This window comes from Pipistrellus hanaki (assembly GCF_964339955.1).
Source record: "Pipistrellus hanaki genome assembly, chromosome: 3".
Lineage (NCBI taxonomy): Eukaryota > Metazoa > Chordata > Mammalia > Chiroptera > Vespertilionidae > Pipistrellus > Pipistrellus hanaki.
This window is the reverse complement of record NC_140505.1, coordinates 154,206,559-154,223,044: the sequence shown is the minus strand read 5'-3', so window position 1 is coordinate 154,223,044 and position 16,486 is coordinate 154,206,559. Positions and strand designations below refer to the sequence as shown.

At 38.6% G+C, this 16,486-nt stretch overlaps 1 protein-coding gene across 4 annotated transcripts in view; it reads right to left on the bottom strand.

Annotated features, from left to right (window-relative positions):
* Positions 1-1,063: 1,063 nt before the first annotated feature.
* Positions 1,064-16,486, bottom strand: part of SINHCAF (SIN3-HDAC complex associated factor) — a 34,332-nt gene continuing 18,909 nt past the window's right edge. For all 4 annotated transcript variants that reach the window (XM_084877896.1, XM_084877894.1, XM_084877897.1 and 1 more), the window contains exons 5-6: positions 8,107-8,257; positions 1,064-3,223 (exon numbers count right to left, since the gene is read on the bottom strand). In XM_084877896.1, the coding sequence (XP_084734022.1) occupies positions 3,064-3,223; positions 8,107-8,257 (311 nt within the window). In that variant the 3' untranslated portion in view covers positions 1,064-3,063. The remainder of the gene's footprint in view (positions 3,224-8,106; positions 8,258-16,486) is intronic.

The following is a 16,486-nucleotide window of genomic DNA, read 5'->3' as shown; positions in this document are numbered from 1 at the left end:
AGGGCACATGCCTGGGTTGTGGGTTCAATCCCCAGTAGGTGTGCAGGAGGCAGCAGATCAGTGATTCTCTCATCATTGAAGTTTCTCTCTATCCCTCTCCCTCTTCTCTTAATAAAATAAAATAAAATAAAAAAATTTAAATCTTGCCATATGCAACAACGTGGATGAACCTAGAGGGTTTTATGCTAAGTGAGGCAAGTCATAGAAAAGACAAGTAGCGTATCGTTTTACTTACATGTGTAATCTAAAATAAATCAACCAAACACACAAACAAAACAACAATTACGCTTTAGAAGTGTGGATAATGTAAGTTCTGAAACCTGGCATGTGCCCTGACCAGGAATTTAACCGGCAACCCTCAGAAATAGAGACCACAAGGCTGGCTACCAGAGGGGAGGAGAGTGGGGAGATGGGTGAAAAAGGTGAGGGTAATATAGTCAGTAACATTGTGTCAAGTTTGCGGTAACAAATGATTATCAGAATTAATGGATGATCACATTGTAAGGTATAACAATGTCAAATCCCGCCGAAACTGGTTTGGCTCAGCGGTAGAGAGTCGGTCTGCAGACTGAAAGGTCCCAGGTCAGGGGCATGTACGTTGGTTGTGGGCACATCCCCGGTAGGGGGTGTGCAAGAGGCAGCTGGTTGATGTTTCTCTCTCATCGGCGTTTCTAGCTCTCTATCTCTCTCCCTTCCTCTCTGTAAAAAAATCAATAAAATATATATTAAAAAAAAAAAAAAAAAAAAACCAATGTCAAATCCCTTTACTGTCTACTTGGAACTAAAGTAACTTAATGTATTATTTTATACCAACTATATAAAAACAAAGCACCACTGGAAGCATTTTGCTCTTCGTTGCTACAATATTTATCTTATCCACTAGGTTAATTATTGTGTACATCAGTTAAAAACGTGTCCTAAAGTCCTCATTTCTCAATAAAGAGGAATTTTTTTCCTTCCTGGCTAGTTACATTAAGGGTTTACACGGTTATCTGTGAAGGCCACAAACGTGACTTATTCTTACCCGAGAACACCTTCCAAACAAAGCCACAAAAACAGATGCTTTTATTTTCTAATAAGACTAAATTTATTCAACAACCTAGTAAAAGTTTTGAGTATAAGTATCCAACAGTATAAAAAAGTACAAAACAGATCTGTAGATTTCTAATATATTAATACAAAGTGCATGACTACATACAGTACATCCTACAGGCAAAGAGAGGTGGAAGGGAGAAAGAAGACTGTGGTTGACTGTGGTCTAGTAATAAATAAATAAATACAGAAGTAGAGATGATCCACATTATAGTATATTCTACCACCGATCCTGTAGCCAAAATGTACAAAATAAAAGAAAAGAAAAAAAAAAAAAAGGCCATTTCAAAGTAACTCGGGAGGAAGAGGAGAAGGGCTGAGACTCCTGCAGCACACCGGCTGTGGGAGAGCCGCCCAAACCATGGTGCTGTCTGTGCAGACGGTGGCTTGTAGTTTCTCCCAAAGGAATATAAAACTTTACGTTCAGAATAAGAACTATAAAACTACAGGGTGCTCATAAAAAGTAGCTCACTCATTGTCATTTATGCTACCCAATTTTTAAAATCCGGCCTTAAAAATAAGCACTGAATCATTTTATTATAAGGTCGGCTAATGGTTCCTCCCTCGTTCCGAAAAGTGTGAACTGGCCATATTCTTCCTGAACTGATAGCAAAGAGGCAACGAGAGGACTTGGGTTTGGGTTCAAGTGACGGGCTTTTTCATAAAAGTTTTTAGAACCGAAGGGCCCCACGTTCAGGATGCAGCATCTAACATCTCCATGTTCAGTAAGCCCGACTACAAAAAGCCAAACCCAAGCCTACCCACTCGGCATTCACACACCTCTTTCCTTTTACTAGGATTTTGCTTTCATGTAGTGGGGTGTGGGGGTGGGGGAGGACCCTAAAACCCTCATACATTAAAACAAGTTGAACAAACACTCTACACAGATAAAACCTTCACAAAGGTCAACCAAAGTAATCCAGAGCTAAAACTGAATTGTGTCGATTTTCAATGAAGTCACCGATTTTCAATGAAGTCAGCACGAGCAAAAGTCAATTATTTACACACTCGGCAAGCCCTCTGAGAAACGTGCCCCCCAGAAGCGCCAACCTTTGTTATTTTTACGCTATCCTGAAAGCGTGCACGTTTTTTTTCAGATAACTGGACCGTGTTTCATAGAGTGTGTTCTCTACCATGTGGTAAAAATAAAGCTTTGGTACTATTTATATAAGATTGCTTATCCTGAAGACTTGACATTTCCCCAAGAGGAGCTTTCATTCTGCTTTAGAAGTTTCATGTAAATTAAAATCTTCATCAAATAGCACTATGAAGGAGGTGACACAGGATACAACATATACAGTCCAGTTACCTCTTTGTATCTTTAGAAATGACTCCTTCAAGGTATTTGCACCAGAGGGCTTATTCTGTCCTGCTTAATATTCAGTAGTACAGGTCTGATCCCTCAGAACCTTGGCAAGACCTTAATATTTTAAGATTATTAACAACTACCTCGAGGGGCAAGTCCAGGTTACTGGTTTGTGACAAATTTATTATCATGAAGGAAAAACAAGTGTAGTCAGCCATCTTTAAAAATGCCCCAACCACTGCTTCTCGATATAGAAAGACTAAAACTACGTATGTTTATCATACAACAAATCCCATCTCTGTCCCCTGAAGTCCCCCTGGCATGGTTCATGAGAAGGGGATTTAAAAGAAAAAGACGTAAAGAGCACTTTACAGCAGCATTCAGCTTTCCTATGAAATACTCAGCATCTTAAATATTATGTACACGCCTGGTTTTCCTTTCAGTAAGCTAGACACTGGCTTCAGAGCTGGTGGAACTGGTGGAAGTGGAGGGAAAAGTAACCCATTCGGAACTATTCTAGAAACTGTCTTTTGGCAGAAGAGCAGGCATCCGAGAGAAAAACAGGAAGGTCGTTTTGTTGCTGTGTTTTGGGTATTTTTGTTTTTGTTTGTTTGTTTTTTCTAAAATTTCAATCGTTTCCTGTTCCCCTTCTACATGCACCTCAGTCACCACTCCTGAGTGGCGATGGGCAGAGGCTCCGGGCCGGCCTCCTCGGGCTTCTCCGCCGCCGCCTTCTTGTTGCTGCAGCAGGGCTTGAAGAGGTGCGTGTCTATGAGGACTTCCCCAAAACGGCCTTTATAGATGATCCCACAACATATTTTCTGTCTAAAAGAAAAATGGAGAGAACAGAATATATTAATAAGGCAGAAGAATAGGGATACAAAAAAAAAAAAAAAAAAAAAAAATCTCATCAGAATAGCTAGTACAACATGATCCAAAGGGTCTATTTCCTCATTCCAAAAAAAGGGCTCCTACAGCCGGCCAGTGTGGTTCAGTGGTTGAGTGTCGATCTATGAACCAGGAGGTCACAGTTTGATTCCCCTGTCAGGACCCATGCCCAATGTGGGGCGTGCAGGAAGCAGCCGATCAATGATTCTCCTCATCATTTATGTTTCTATCTCTCTCTCCCTCTCCCTTCCTCTCTGAAATCAATAAAAATATATTTAAAAGGGGGGGGGCGGGCGGGGAGGGGGAGAGACACTCCTAGAGAAACCCACTGGCTAGGTAATGGGAAGTACCCAGGTCCCATACAGACCACACTGGAATCTTACCAGATATTAAGGGGAAAGAAAGCTTTCTGGGAGACAGCAGTCAGTTTCAAAGGCTGCTCCCAAACTTGTAAACTGTTTCCTCCAAAAATCACCAACTCTTAAAGAAAAATAGCCACCATAAATCTGGCAGACACAGCTGGTAGTTCTAGTATATTTAAATATTTAGATATAAAATATACATAACGGCACTCAAAAAATGAGAACACAAAATACCCATACCTCACATACTATAGTGAAAAAAAATTATCACTTCCTGTGAAGTCCCCCAGTTTGCCTGTCTCTAATCCCTTCCTACCCTACCTCATTCTTTCCTCCTCAATTTTAGGTTTAGCACCCCTAAATATATTGCTTAGTTATCTCATTCATACGCATATTATATGTATATAAAATATAATTACCTTATATATGGTATCTCATATATAAAATCAGATATATATATATATACAGGGTGGGACAAATAGGTTTACTATTGTTATGGAAAATAATACAATAATGTATCCTCACAACTGTAAACCTACTTTTGCCACACCCTATATATAAAATCAGATCACACTGACTTTATGCATAGAATTTATAGAATATAGAAATGTGGAATCTATAATTTTTTTGCTCAGCATTAACTGAGGTTCGTACAAAGTAAATAAATTTTGAACAGTATTCCACCATATGAATATACCACAATTTATCCATTCTCCTTTTGATGGGACTGATTTCTGTTATTACAAGCATGCTGTACATTATCAGTGCATATTATCTAAAGATTTTTTCTAGCCGAAACCAGTTTGGCTCAGTGGATAGAGCGTCGGCCTGTGGACTGAAAGGTCCCAGGTTCGATTACAGTTAAGAGCTTGTACCTTGATTGAGGGCACATCCCCATTGGGGTGGGGGGGTGCAAAAGGCAGCTAGGTGATCAATGTTTCTCTCACCGATGTTTCTAACTCTCCCTCTCTCTAAAAAATCAATAAAATATTTAAAAAATAAAAAAATAAAGAGAAATGCAAACAAACAAACAAACAAAGGGTTTTTTTCCCTAGTTTATGTTGTCAGGATCTAGGAATGGGAATATGCTCAATTTTGTTTGAAAATGTCAATGTGGTTCCCTTCTATTCCTATTTTGCTAAGTTTTATTTTAAACCATGAAGGAATGTTCAAATTTATCAAAGACCTTCAACCTATCACTAAGATGATAGGCACTTTTTCTGTTCATTTAGAAACTGTTGGTGTGGCAAATTATATTAGTTGACTTTCTAATGTTTAAAACAATCTTACATCTCTAAGATAATCTAATCTGATCATGACATACTGTTTTGATATCCAAGTTATGTTAGCTCCATAGAATGCTTGGGGCCTATGCCCCCTTTTATCCGAAATCTGGAAAAGCCAGTGCACGATCAGAGTCATTTGTTCCTTATGTGTTTGGGAGAACTTGCATATCTCTGGGCATGGGATTGTTTGAGGGAAAACTTGTAACCACCGAATCAATTTCTTTATTATGAGCTAATCAGGTTTTTTTATTTTTCCTTGAGACAGTTTTGGTAAGCTGTCTTTTTTACTAATGTATATACTTCACATAAATGTTCAAATGTATCAGCATGCAGTTGTTTATAATATCTTATTGTCTTTTAAATTTCTGCTTTAGCTATGTAGCTAAATCTCCCTTTTCTTAGCTAAAATGCATATGTGTACTGTCTCTTTTTCTTGATCTGCATTATCTCTAGTAATTTTTTTGGTTAGGTCATTTTCAGGAACCAGTTCTTAGCCTTATTGATCCTATCCACTGCATATTGGTTTTCAACTCCATTTATTTTTACTTGTTATATTTAGGATTCCCTTGTTTTTATTTTTTCTTATATTGGGTTTCATTAACCTTTAAATTGGAAATATGTCACTTCATTTGCTTTTAGTCTTTCATTTATAAAAAGCATTAGGAGGATAACTTTTCCTCTTTTTACCTCCTTTTAAAAAAAATATATTTTCATTAATTTCAGAGAGGAAAAGAAAAAGAGAAATAGAAACATCAACGATGAGAGATAATCACTGACCGGCTGCCTCCTGCATGCCCCCTTTGGAGGAGGAGCCTGCAACCCAGACATGTGCCCTTCACCGGGAATCGCACCTGGGCCCTTCAGTCCACAGGCCCACGCTCTATCCACTGAGCCCAACCAGATAGGGCGCTTTTTTATCTCTTTAATGTCATACAACCTATGTTGATTTTTCATTTATTTTTTAGTTATGAAGATTTTCTATTTTATATTATACTTTCTTCTTGAAACCAAGGTTTTTTTAATTTACAACTATAGGTAGGTTTTCTACTTTTGTTTTGCAATCATTAAGTTCTCTGCCCTTCCCTTCTGCTCTCAACATTTTGTACTTATTTTTATTAATTTTTTAGTGGTTACATATTTAATTATTCATGTTCTAAAGTTATTCACTGTGTTTATTCTCAGCAATGCAAAGGACAAATTATTACACTTTAACTTCTGCTATCACTTCTGTTACCATGACTTATATGTTATTACTGTCATGTCATTCTTTTTCTTTATCCCACAAGTATTGACATTTTAAGTAATCAGCATTTATTTAAATTTACCTAAGTATCTACTACTTTTTTTTCTTCTTTTTTTTAAAGAGAGGAAAGGAAAGAGAAGGAAAAGAAAACATCAATTTTTGTTCCACTTTTTTTTTTTAATCCTCACCCAAGAAGTATATTTTTCCCATTGGTTTTTTAGGAGTGGAAGGGAGGGAGGAGGAGGAGAAAGAGAGAGAAACATAATGAAACAGAGACATATCAACTGGTTGGGGAGCCCACACACCCGGACTGGGAGAGAGGGGCCAAGATCAGAAATGCCGGAGAATCTGCCGAAACTGGTTTGGCTCAGTGGATAGAGCGTCGGCCTGCAGACTGAAAGGTCCCGGGTTCGATTCCGGTCAAGGGCATGTACCTTGGTTGCGGGCACATCCCCAGTGGGGGGTGTGCAAGAGGCAGCTGATCGATGACTCTTTCTCATCGATGTTTCTAACTCTCCCTCTCTCTTCCTCTCTGTAAAAAAATCAATAAAATATATTTTACAAAAAGAAAAAGAAATGCCAGAGAATCGAATCCGTGATGCAAAGGCTGCTGCTTTAAACACGGAGCCACGCTGGCCGGGGCTGCTGTTCCACTGTTTATGCATTCATTGGTTGCTTCTTGCATGTGCTCTGACCAGGAATCAAACTTGTAACCTTGATATACCAGGACAACGCCCTCACCAACCGACCTGCCGAGCCAGGGCTATTTGCTATCTTTCATTTTCCGTCTCAAAATTTCGATACGGGGTCTCTTTATCCTGCCTGCTCTGCTGCAGAATGTTCCTTACTGAGGGTCAACTCGGCATCCACTCTCCATCTTTTTCCTACTCAGAAAGCATTATGCCCTTATTTACAAAGATGTTTTTGATACGTGTATACAATTCTAGTTTGAGAGTCTTTAACTCTTGGGCCCCCGAAGAAAATAACCTGTTGTTTCCCGGCTTCCTTCATTCACGAGGAGGGCTCAGCTTCGAGTCTGTCATTCGCCTGAAAGTAATATCTGTTTTCTCTCTGCTCAAAGGTCTGTTTTGTCTTTCGTGTTCTATGGTTTCACTATGGTGTGTCTATGGGTAGATTTTCTTTACTCATAAGACAATTGCTTTTAACTTGTTAGTCTTCCCAAATCTGTGAACTAGAAAATCCTTAACCACTCACTCTTTGAATATTTTTCTCTTTTCTCACCTATCATCTTCCTGACTAGGAGTCTCACATTTACTTAATAGTGACCTTTTTATTCCTAATTAACTTGCCCACTTATCAATGCCACTTTTAAAAGAATTTAAAAATATGTATTCCAAGCCCTTTTACTTCTTCCAGTGAATGAGTTGGTCAGAGTGAATACCTAAGTCTACTCCATTACAGGGAAAATTTAGATTCCCTAACATGATTTTCATTTTAAGTCATTTTAGCTAAAACCAATTTGGCTCAGTAAATAGAGCATCGGCCTATGGACTGAAAGGTCCCAAGTTCAATTCCGGTCAAGGGCATGTACCTTAGTTGCGGGCACATCCCCAGTAGGGGGTGTGCAAAAGGCTGATCAGTGATTCTTTCTCATCCATGTTTCTAACTCTCTCTCTCTTCCTTCCTCTGTGTAAAAAATTAATTTTATATATATATATATATATATATATATATATATATATATATATATATATATATATATATATATTAAAAGTCATTTTAAATAGGGGGGAAAAAAACACACACAAAATCCCAACCCTTAGCTCAATTATTGCTTAATCCACCTCCAACCATGTGTGCTAACAGCCATTTGCTGAATGTCATTTGATTGCTAAGGAAGAGAGAATCCGTTGCCTGTAATTAAGAAGGTAACTTGTTGGTTAGAGAGATATTTTCTATCGCATTTACCTTTTCCAGTATGTGAGATCTAAAAAGGAAAAAACTGGCGTTCTGCTGGAGCCGGAAGCCACCTCTGTATCTGAGCCGTCATCTGACTGGTTACTGTAACAAGGAGACTGAGCGGGGGAGGCACTTGAGGTGGTACTGTGAGCATCAGAATCTGCAACAAAGAGAAAATAAATATCATCTCATTATATGCGATTGCAACTAAACCTCAACAACAACAAAAGAATTTATTTTTCTAATCACTACTGATACTTGAAGATATTTCTGCTGAAGGGTTTCTGAAAGAACAGGAGAACGTAGCTCCCAGGAAGGGAAGCGTAGACATACTTTGCCCTGTTCCCCCAGTTTTATTTTATTTTTTAAATATACTTTATTGATTTAGAAAAGCTTGAGACCCAAGGAAGGTCACGATAGCAAATTCCCTAGTTTTTATGAGCTTTCTTGTTGCCTCATAAATAGCCAACCAAGAAATACCTGTGGGTGCAGACAATTTCTTTTTTTTTTTTAAGCCAACAAAAGCCTGCTCTCGCTATAACCAGAAGGCCAGGGAAGGGGAAGCCTAGCAGGCAGGAAACTTCAGTTAGATAATAACTGCTCTGCTCCTTTCTTCTCTGGACACCACAGAAGAAAACGGGCCCAGCCCCTCCCGCCTCGGCCAAGGCCACACGGGAAGCCTGGGTTTCTATCCTCAGAAGACCGGTACGAGGCAGCCCAACATCCCCGCCAGGGGGTACCAGAGGAAGCCTATGGAAGAGTCAGGACTTTCGCTGTGGCCCACCAGAAACACGGTCCTCCCCCCCTGTGGGAGCCTCAGCTCCCCGCCACCTAGCTGCAATGGGGAGCTCCCACCTCAAATGTCAATGGAGGCGGAGTGGAGAACATGTAACACCACCTGGCAGTACCAAGGTGGCATCCCTCCCCCACATCTCCTGCTGGAGGAGTATTAAAAAAAAAAAAAAAAAAAAAAAAAAAAAAAAAAAAAAAGTCAGCTAAAACAGAACATTTTCAATAAGATCCGATCTCAAAACATAATTCTTAAATTCCAGGCTTCTATCAAAAATCACATAATATCCATTTCCTGGAAGATCTCAAACTGAATGAAAAGGCAGGTAGATGTTAACACCAAAATGACAGAGATGACAAAATTATCTGATGAGATTTTTAAAGTAAATCATGACAAAAATGCTTCCACAAACCATTAGGAACATGCTTGAAACAAATGAAAACAGAGCCTCAGAAAATACCAGGTCTCAGAAGATGACGCTATAGAGAAAAACCAAGTGGAACTGAAAGTTGAGCGGAAAAGAAGTTCAATAAATGAAATAAAAAGCTAATTGGATGGGCTCAACAGCAGAATGTAGAGGACAGAGAAAACAATCAGTGAACTGGAAGAACAAACAACAGGAATTGCCCATCCTGAACAACACAGAGAAAACAAACGCACAGAGCCTTAGAGGCCTGTGGGACCCTGACAAAAAAGCCAACATTCATGTCAGTGCGGTCCTGGGAGGAAGGAGAAAGAGGGCGGAGGTGAAAAAATACTCAAAGAAATATAATGGCTGAAAACTTGCCAAACGACATAAACCTATAGGTTACAGAAGTTGAGCACACCCTAAACAGGATATACCCAAAGAAATCAAAGCCAAGACACATAATTAGCCTTCTGAAAACTAAAGACACAGAAAAATGACGTTACAATCGATCCTGATTTAGTAAGTAATAAAGGCAAATTCATCAGATATAAATTAAGTAAGAAGTTTTCAAATAGAGCTTAAAAGTTTTTTGTATTAACAAAAGTTTACATAAAATTAGGTAACTAAAACAAAGAAAGTACCATCGGTGCTCTAATATGCTCATTCACTTCTAATATGTGAATAGTTTAACTTCATAAGAAGAAGAAAAAATCCTCACTTCATAAGGAAAAAAAAAAAATATGTCCGGGAGACATCTTTAATACTTTCAACAATAAAGATTTTTTTAAAAAATCCTGCCTAGCCAGTGTGGTTCAGTGGTTAAGCATCGACCTGTGAATCAAGAGGTCACAATTCCATTCCTGGTCAAGGCACATGCCCAGGTTGCAGGCTTGATCCCCAGTGTGGGGCATGCAGGAGGCAGCCGATTAATGATTCTCTCTCATCATTGATCTCCCTCTTCGTCTCTGCAATCAGTAAAAAGATATATTTAAATAAAAATACAAAAAAGAAAACTCACTATACTAGGAAGAGCTTAGTATTTATGAACCATTTGAAAGTGCAAATTATTTGACCATTTTCCACCTATAAAAATGGCAATTTCATTATGGTTACTCTAATATTTGTGATAGTAGGATAGAACTTAATTATATACAAACACGTTTTGTAAAAAAATCTCTCTTCTAGAATGTAGGTCTAGAGAATCTTCAAAGAACTTCAATTTTTAAAAAATTTTATATAGGGCTTGGAAAGGCACAAAAGAGTAATGGGATAGCATGGCATGGCGTAGGCAGGTGCACTGAGCAAAACTGTGGGAGCAGAACACCCTGTGCACAGGCAGGCATCTATCTACTCAGTCCATTCTTCTGACCTTCAAGGACTTGCTAGGGATTTTCGACTGAATTCTGAAGCAACCAGAAATCACTGCAGATTTTAGAAAGAAGGATGACAAAAAAATAGCTAACATTTAGAAAGGATTTTGTTGCATTTTTAAAAACCCTTCTTCATTATCCTTTTTTCTCAAATCAGGAAACTGTGGTTAAATCAATGGTAAGTGACACCGGGGTCACATATTTATAGGTGTCAAGAACTATAACTCAAATCCAGAGTTTCCAGCCTCAGGTCCACTGCCTTTGGAAAGAATGTCTCAGGAAGAGGCACACACGTCAGGTACAGGCAGGATGCACGAAAGCAACTATAGAGCCTGAGGCAAGGAAACCATGTAGAGGGTGATGTACAAAAACTCAGATATGTCAAAACTGTTTGGTATGCTGCACACAGGTGCTAGCAATTCACAATGCACCTGGGAAACCCTGTTTGCGTCTGAACCTCCAAACCCCACACACCTCTCCTATTCATAGGGACCTATTTTCCAGTTTCCAGCCCCAATCTAAAAATAACTGCACATATTCTCTAAGAAAGGCAAAAGTTAGTCACATATCACTTTCTCTATAATTAAACAAAGGAACTAAGAATATATGTATGAATATAAATCAATTTCTCTAACCACTGTCAAGTGGTATAATAAAATTACTATTTCACAAAGGTTTATTAAAACATCTACTGATGGTGGGAGGAGGTTAGAAGGGATCAATTGGGAGGAGCGGGAGACATCTTTAATACGTTCAACAATAAAGATTTTTAAAAAAGTAAGTGGAGAGATTTTTAAACAAGCAAACAAAAACATCTAGTGAGAATGGAGGGTAGAGTTAAAGTTAGGTTTGTTTTTTTCCTCTTGGAGATAGCTGGTGAAGAAGGGAATTTTTATAATTAAAGCCTACATACTTAATGTTACCAAAGTATTTTACTAGAAAGGTACTAAAATATTTTAGTCAAAGATTAAATACAGAGTAGGGCAAAATGAGGTCTGCAGTTGTTCTTATGGGAAATAATACAACATTAAACTGTAAAAATATCCAAGGTCCCAAAAAGCAGTTATTTGCGTGAAAAGTTGGTATGCCCAAAGCCCTCCTCAGCAATGAAAATCCCATAGACTAGGGGTGTCGAACTCAATCAGAGAAGGGGCCAAAATCTAAAATCCAGCCTAAATCGCGGGCCGAATGGTTTACTGAACAGTCATAAACTGACAATGTCATAAACTGACAGCGGAGTGCAGTGATGACAGCGCGGTGCGGGCAACATTGCAAGGCCTGGCGGGTTGGATTTGGCCCGCGGGCCTTGTGTTTGACACATGTGCCATAGACAGTAACTGAATTAACATGAATTTTTAACATCTTAACCATTGCTTCCATGTTAATATTTTCTTCCATTTTAACCCCACATGTCCGGGAGCTTGATTATTGGCTCTCTGGTTTTCATTCTTCAATGAGGCATAGAGAACAAGCTGGGAAGTGAGGTGTTTGGGAAATCGTATGTGGCAGAGGGGGTGGGAAGAAGACAGGTGAGCTTTTTTCCTGCTGAAAAACTGCATTTTCTATCTTCCCAGGCAAAACAGATGGGTATTCTTTTCATACCATTTTCAACAGTACCTTAGGAAAGTCTTGTCATTTAATAAATATGTCATACATTCAAATTACTAGGAAAGGGTGTTTTTTTTTTTTGTTTTGGGTTTTTTTTATAGAGAGGGATAGAAACATCGATCAATTGCCTCTTGCACACCCCCTACTGGGATGTGCCCGCAACCAAGGTACATGCCCTTGACCAAAATCAAACCTGGGACCTTTCAATCTGCAGGCTGACGCTCTATCCACTGAGCCAAACTGGTTTTGGCTAGGAAAGGTTTTATAAAATAGCGTGACTAAAGAAAATGACTATACCAAACCTAGTAAATTGTTAAAAATGTTAAGTGCCAGCATGTTGTAATTGGGGGACTAAATATAGCTATTATTTCCTACTGGCTTAGAGTACCTGACGTAAAGAATGGAGTGCAATGATAATGATATATTCCCACTTGGTCATATAGGACCAGCTTCATACTCACTATATTCACTAATGACTCAAACATCTGTCTATTAGCGTACGCTAGTTGTCCCCCTAGCCCCGTTTTTGGTTAACTGCCATGGGTCAAATGTCTCTTCTATACAACTGATTCATTTATTTTATTTTTTTATTTTTTTATTTTTTTAATATATTTTATTGATTTTTCACAGAAAGGAAGAGAGAGGGATAGAGAGTTAGAAACATCGGTGAGAGAGAATCATCGACCAGCTGCCTCTTGCACACCCCCTACTGGGGATGTGCCCGCAACCAAGGTACATGCCCTTGACCAGAATCGAACCCAGGACCTTTCAGTCCACAGGCCGACGCTCTATCCACTGAGCCAAACTGGTCCCGGCCTGATTCATTTATTTTAATGGCTGTCTTTTAATTTTAGTCTTTTCTTGCTTGCTGCTACCCATCTATAATATGTAATCAGTAGAAAACAAAATGTGCCATACTTTCTGGTGGAAAGATTTCATCTATAAAGTGAAAATTTTGAAGGTTTGATTGTTGAAAGAAATAGCTTAGAATAAGGCCACCAAAACCTGGAAATTGCCCCTTTCAAAGGTGCCATTTCGCCGAAACCGGTTTGGCTCAGTGGATAGAACGTCGGTCTGCTGACTGAAGGGTCCCAGGTTTGATTCTGGTCAAGGGCATGTACATTGGTTGTAGGCACACCCCCAGTAGGGGGTGTGCAAGAGGCAGCTGATCAATGTTTCTCTCTCATCGATGTTTCTAGCTCTCTACCCCTCTCTCTTCCTCTCTGTAAAAAAAAAAAATAATAAATAAATAAATAAATAAATAAAATTTTTAAGTGCCATTTTTATGAGGTAAGAATTTAGTGTTTAACGGTTCCTCTGGAAAGAATTACATGTTGTATAAAGGTGTACAGTAACCTTATGAAGAAGAGCGTTATTACTGATACAAACCATTGTGAATGGGTGAAATTGTTAAATGGATCACGTTAATAAAGTTTTCATGCACACGCAAAATGTATTCACCAGGTTTCTAGGTGGTAGTCTGCTTTTACTTTGTAATTTGTAGTCCTCAAAAGACTTAAAGACTAACCTTATACTTTAGTTATATAGGTCAGTCTTCTTTATTTTTTCTAAATTCCATCTTAATGTCCAGCGGTAACATACACATACGTATATGTTATATATTGAGGCATCTCTACTATGTAAGCAAGAAATAATTGCTCTTTTCATCCTTCTAGCTCCCAAATTGTGAACACCTACACAGAATTCTGATGTAGCAGAAACTAAATACACATTTCTATAACCAAATCATTGCATGTTACTGCCATTCAAAGTGTACCCTGTTCTGTTACATACTGTTTTTAGTGAAAGAATGTGTAATCTTCCAGAACTACATTATGATCTTTGTCTGATAGTTGTTGTTTTTTTCATAATGACAAGGTAGTGTTTAGTTACCACAATATTATTGTATTATAACTAGATAAGTCACCTGTGCCAGTATAAAGAAACAAAATGCTTCCTGAAAAGACTGGAGATGTTCATTTAGAATTTTAAGTGGTTATTTTAGAATTCAATTGCCAATGCCAACCGGTGGTCTCAAATATATAAGTTTTTTAATTGATTTTTAGAGAGAGCGGGAGAGGGAGAAACATCAATATGAGAAAAGGACACCCCAATTGGCCCCCACCAGAAGGGATCACCAAGCAGCATCCTGGGCACGTGCTCTGACCAGGAATCAAACCAGCAACTCTTCAGTGCACAGGACAACTCCCAGCCAACTGAGCCACACCGGCCAGCGCTATGTAATTCTTAATACAGATGTTAAAATTGTATTTGTATGATTGGATAAATATTGATTTCCCTAACTTGGTGCCAGTTTCAAAGGATAAGTCTCTTAGGTACCATAATTAAATTTGTGTTTAAAGCGGATCCTAAGTTTCTTAATCTTAATTATTCTGGATTATTGCCTTAGAGAGATTTATTATCCTGTTCTTACGAAAACTCCAAGAGAACATTTTGACATAGCATAGTGATGGTGATGACAGGACATGCATGTGAATGAAAGATTTACTTCTAGGCCGAGACCGGTTTGGCTCAATGGATAGAGCGTCAGCTTGGGGACTGAAGGGACCCGGGTTCGATTCCGGTCAAGGGCATGTACCTTGGTTGCGGGCATATCCCCAGTAGGGGGTGTGCAAGAGGCAGCTGATCGATGACTTTCTCTCATCGATGTTTCTAGCTTTCTATCTCTCTTCCTTCCTCTCTGTACAAAATCAATAAAATATATTAAAAAAAAAAAAAAAGATTTACTTCTAATTTCAGTGTTTCTCAAAGCCCATTGTCGCCCTTCCCTAGGAAGCCTCTTCCGACTTCTCTAATCGCACCCTAATATATGTTATTATAGGTTGGAAAAAGAAAATAAAAAAAATTAATAAATACTAATACAAGAATAAACCGTTTCGCATCTCACATCTGTAAACCTAAATTTTGCCCAACTCTGTAAACCATCATAATAACTAGGACTAGTAATACCTATTTACCCAAGAGCACCAAGTTAGCAGCAGATCCAGAAAGACTTTGGAGTTCTGGGATATTGGTTATAGTGCCCCAGACAGCAGGATGGTACAGAAAGAGCACGAGCTTTAGACAAATAGGAGGTCAAATTCATCTCTACCACTTACTAAGTGACCTGGGTCAAGGTTAAATTACCACTCCAATGTTCATCTCTAAAACAGCAATCATGGCGATAACAATGTTATGTGACGTGCTGGGTGGGTATACCATTGTGCTTATGAGATGGTAGCTGTCCTTCCTTTCTCAGTCTACCTGGATCAGAAGACTTAACTCTTTTTCCACTGTTTCAAAACAAGCATTGATTGACAATATTTTGTCTATAGATTTTTTTTTTTTAAATCCTAAAAACTCCAATACTGACCCACAACCCATATCTACAATTCTGAAAAATCTTTGAAAACGGAGAGTGTATTCCTAACCCATGTGGTCACTCTATCTGGCTTGACCCAAACTATAATTAAGGAGCCAAATATGACTAGCCTATTTATAGTACAGTTTATTGATTCCACTTACATGAACACTGTGTGAATATCTATTCCATCTATATGAATACCATTTCACTGCAGAAACACACAATGTGTTTGATTTAACAGCACTGCCTCAGACCTTCCCCCGCTAGGGGCAGTGATACAAACAGCACATAAAAGCATTATATGCCCTGCATTTCCTTTTCAAAATCTTAAATCTAAACTCCTACATACAGAAGTACCACTACAGGTGCCCTACATGCAACAATGACTTCCTATACGAGTTTATGAACTGGGCATTAACTTGTCATTCCTTTGTCCTTCCCTCACTCCACACAATACACACACACACCCAAATCCCAAAGTACCGAGGCTGACCTCACCGCATTAGGTGAGTTATGATTTCTACTATTACTTTCCTGGGCTTTATTCTCAGATCATCCACTATTTATGTGCCCTTCTGCACATATTCAGGCCTCAATATCCTTATGCATAAAATATCAGGTAAACAAGCTTGAAAAATGTATCTTCTAAGAAATTAAGATGTCAGCCAAGGCAGCCAAGTGGCCTCAGAACAATATGAAGAAGTAGCTGGTTTGTGAAAGAGTTTTCATGACATCAAAATCAAGGACAGTGTTCCAAGATTCCATAGAAATGATCTCTCCACCACGTCAACAATCCCCTTCCAATACTCTTAAAAAAAAAAAAAAAAGATTCCTACATAGCATATGCC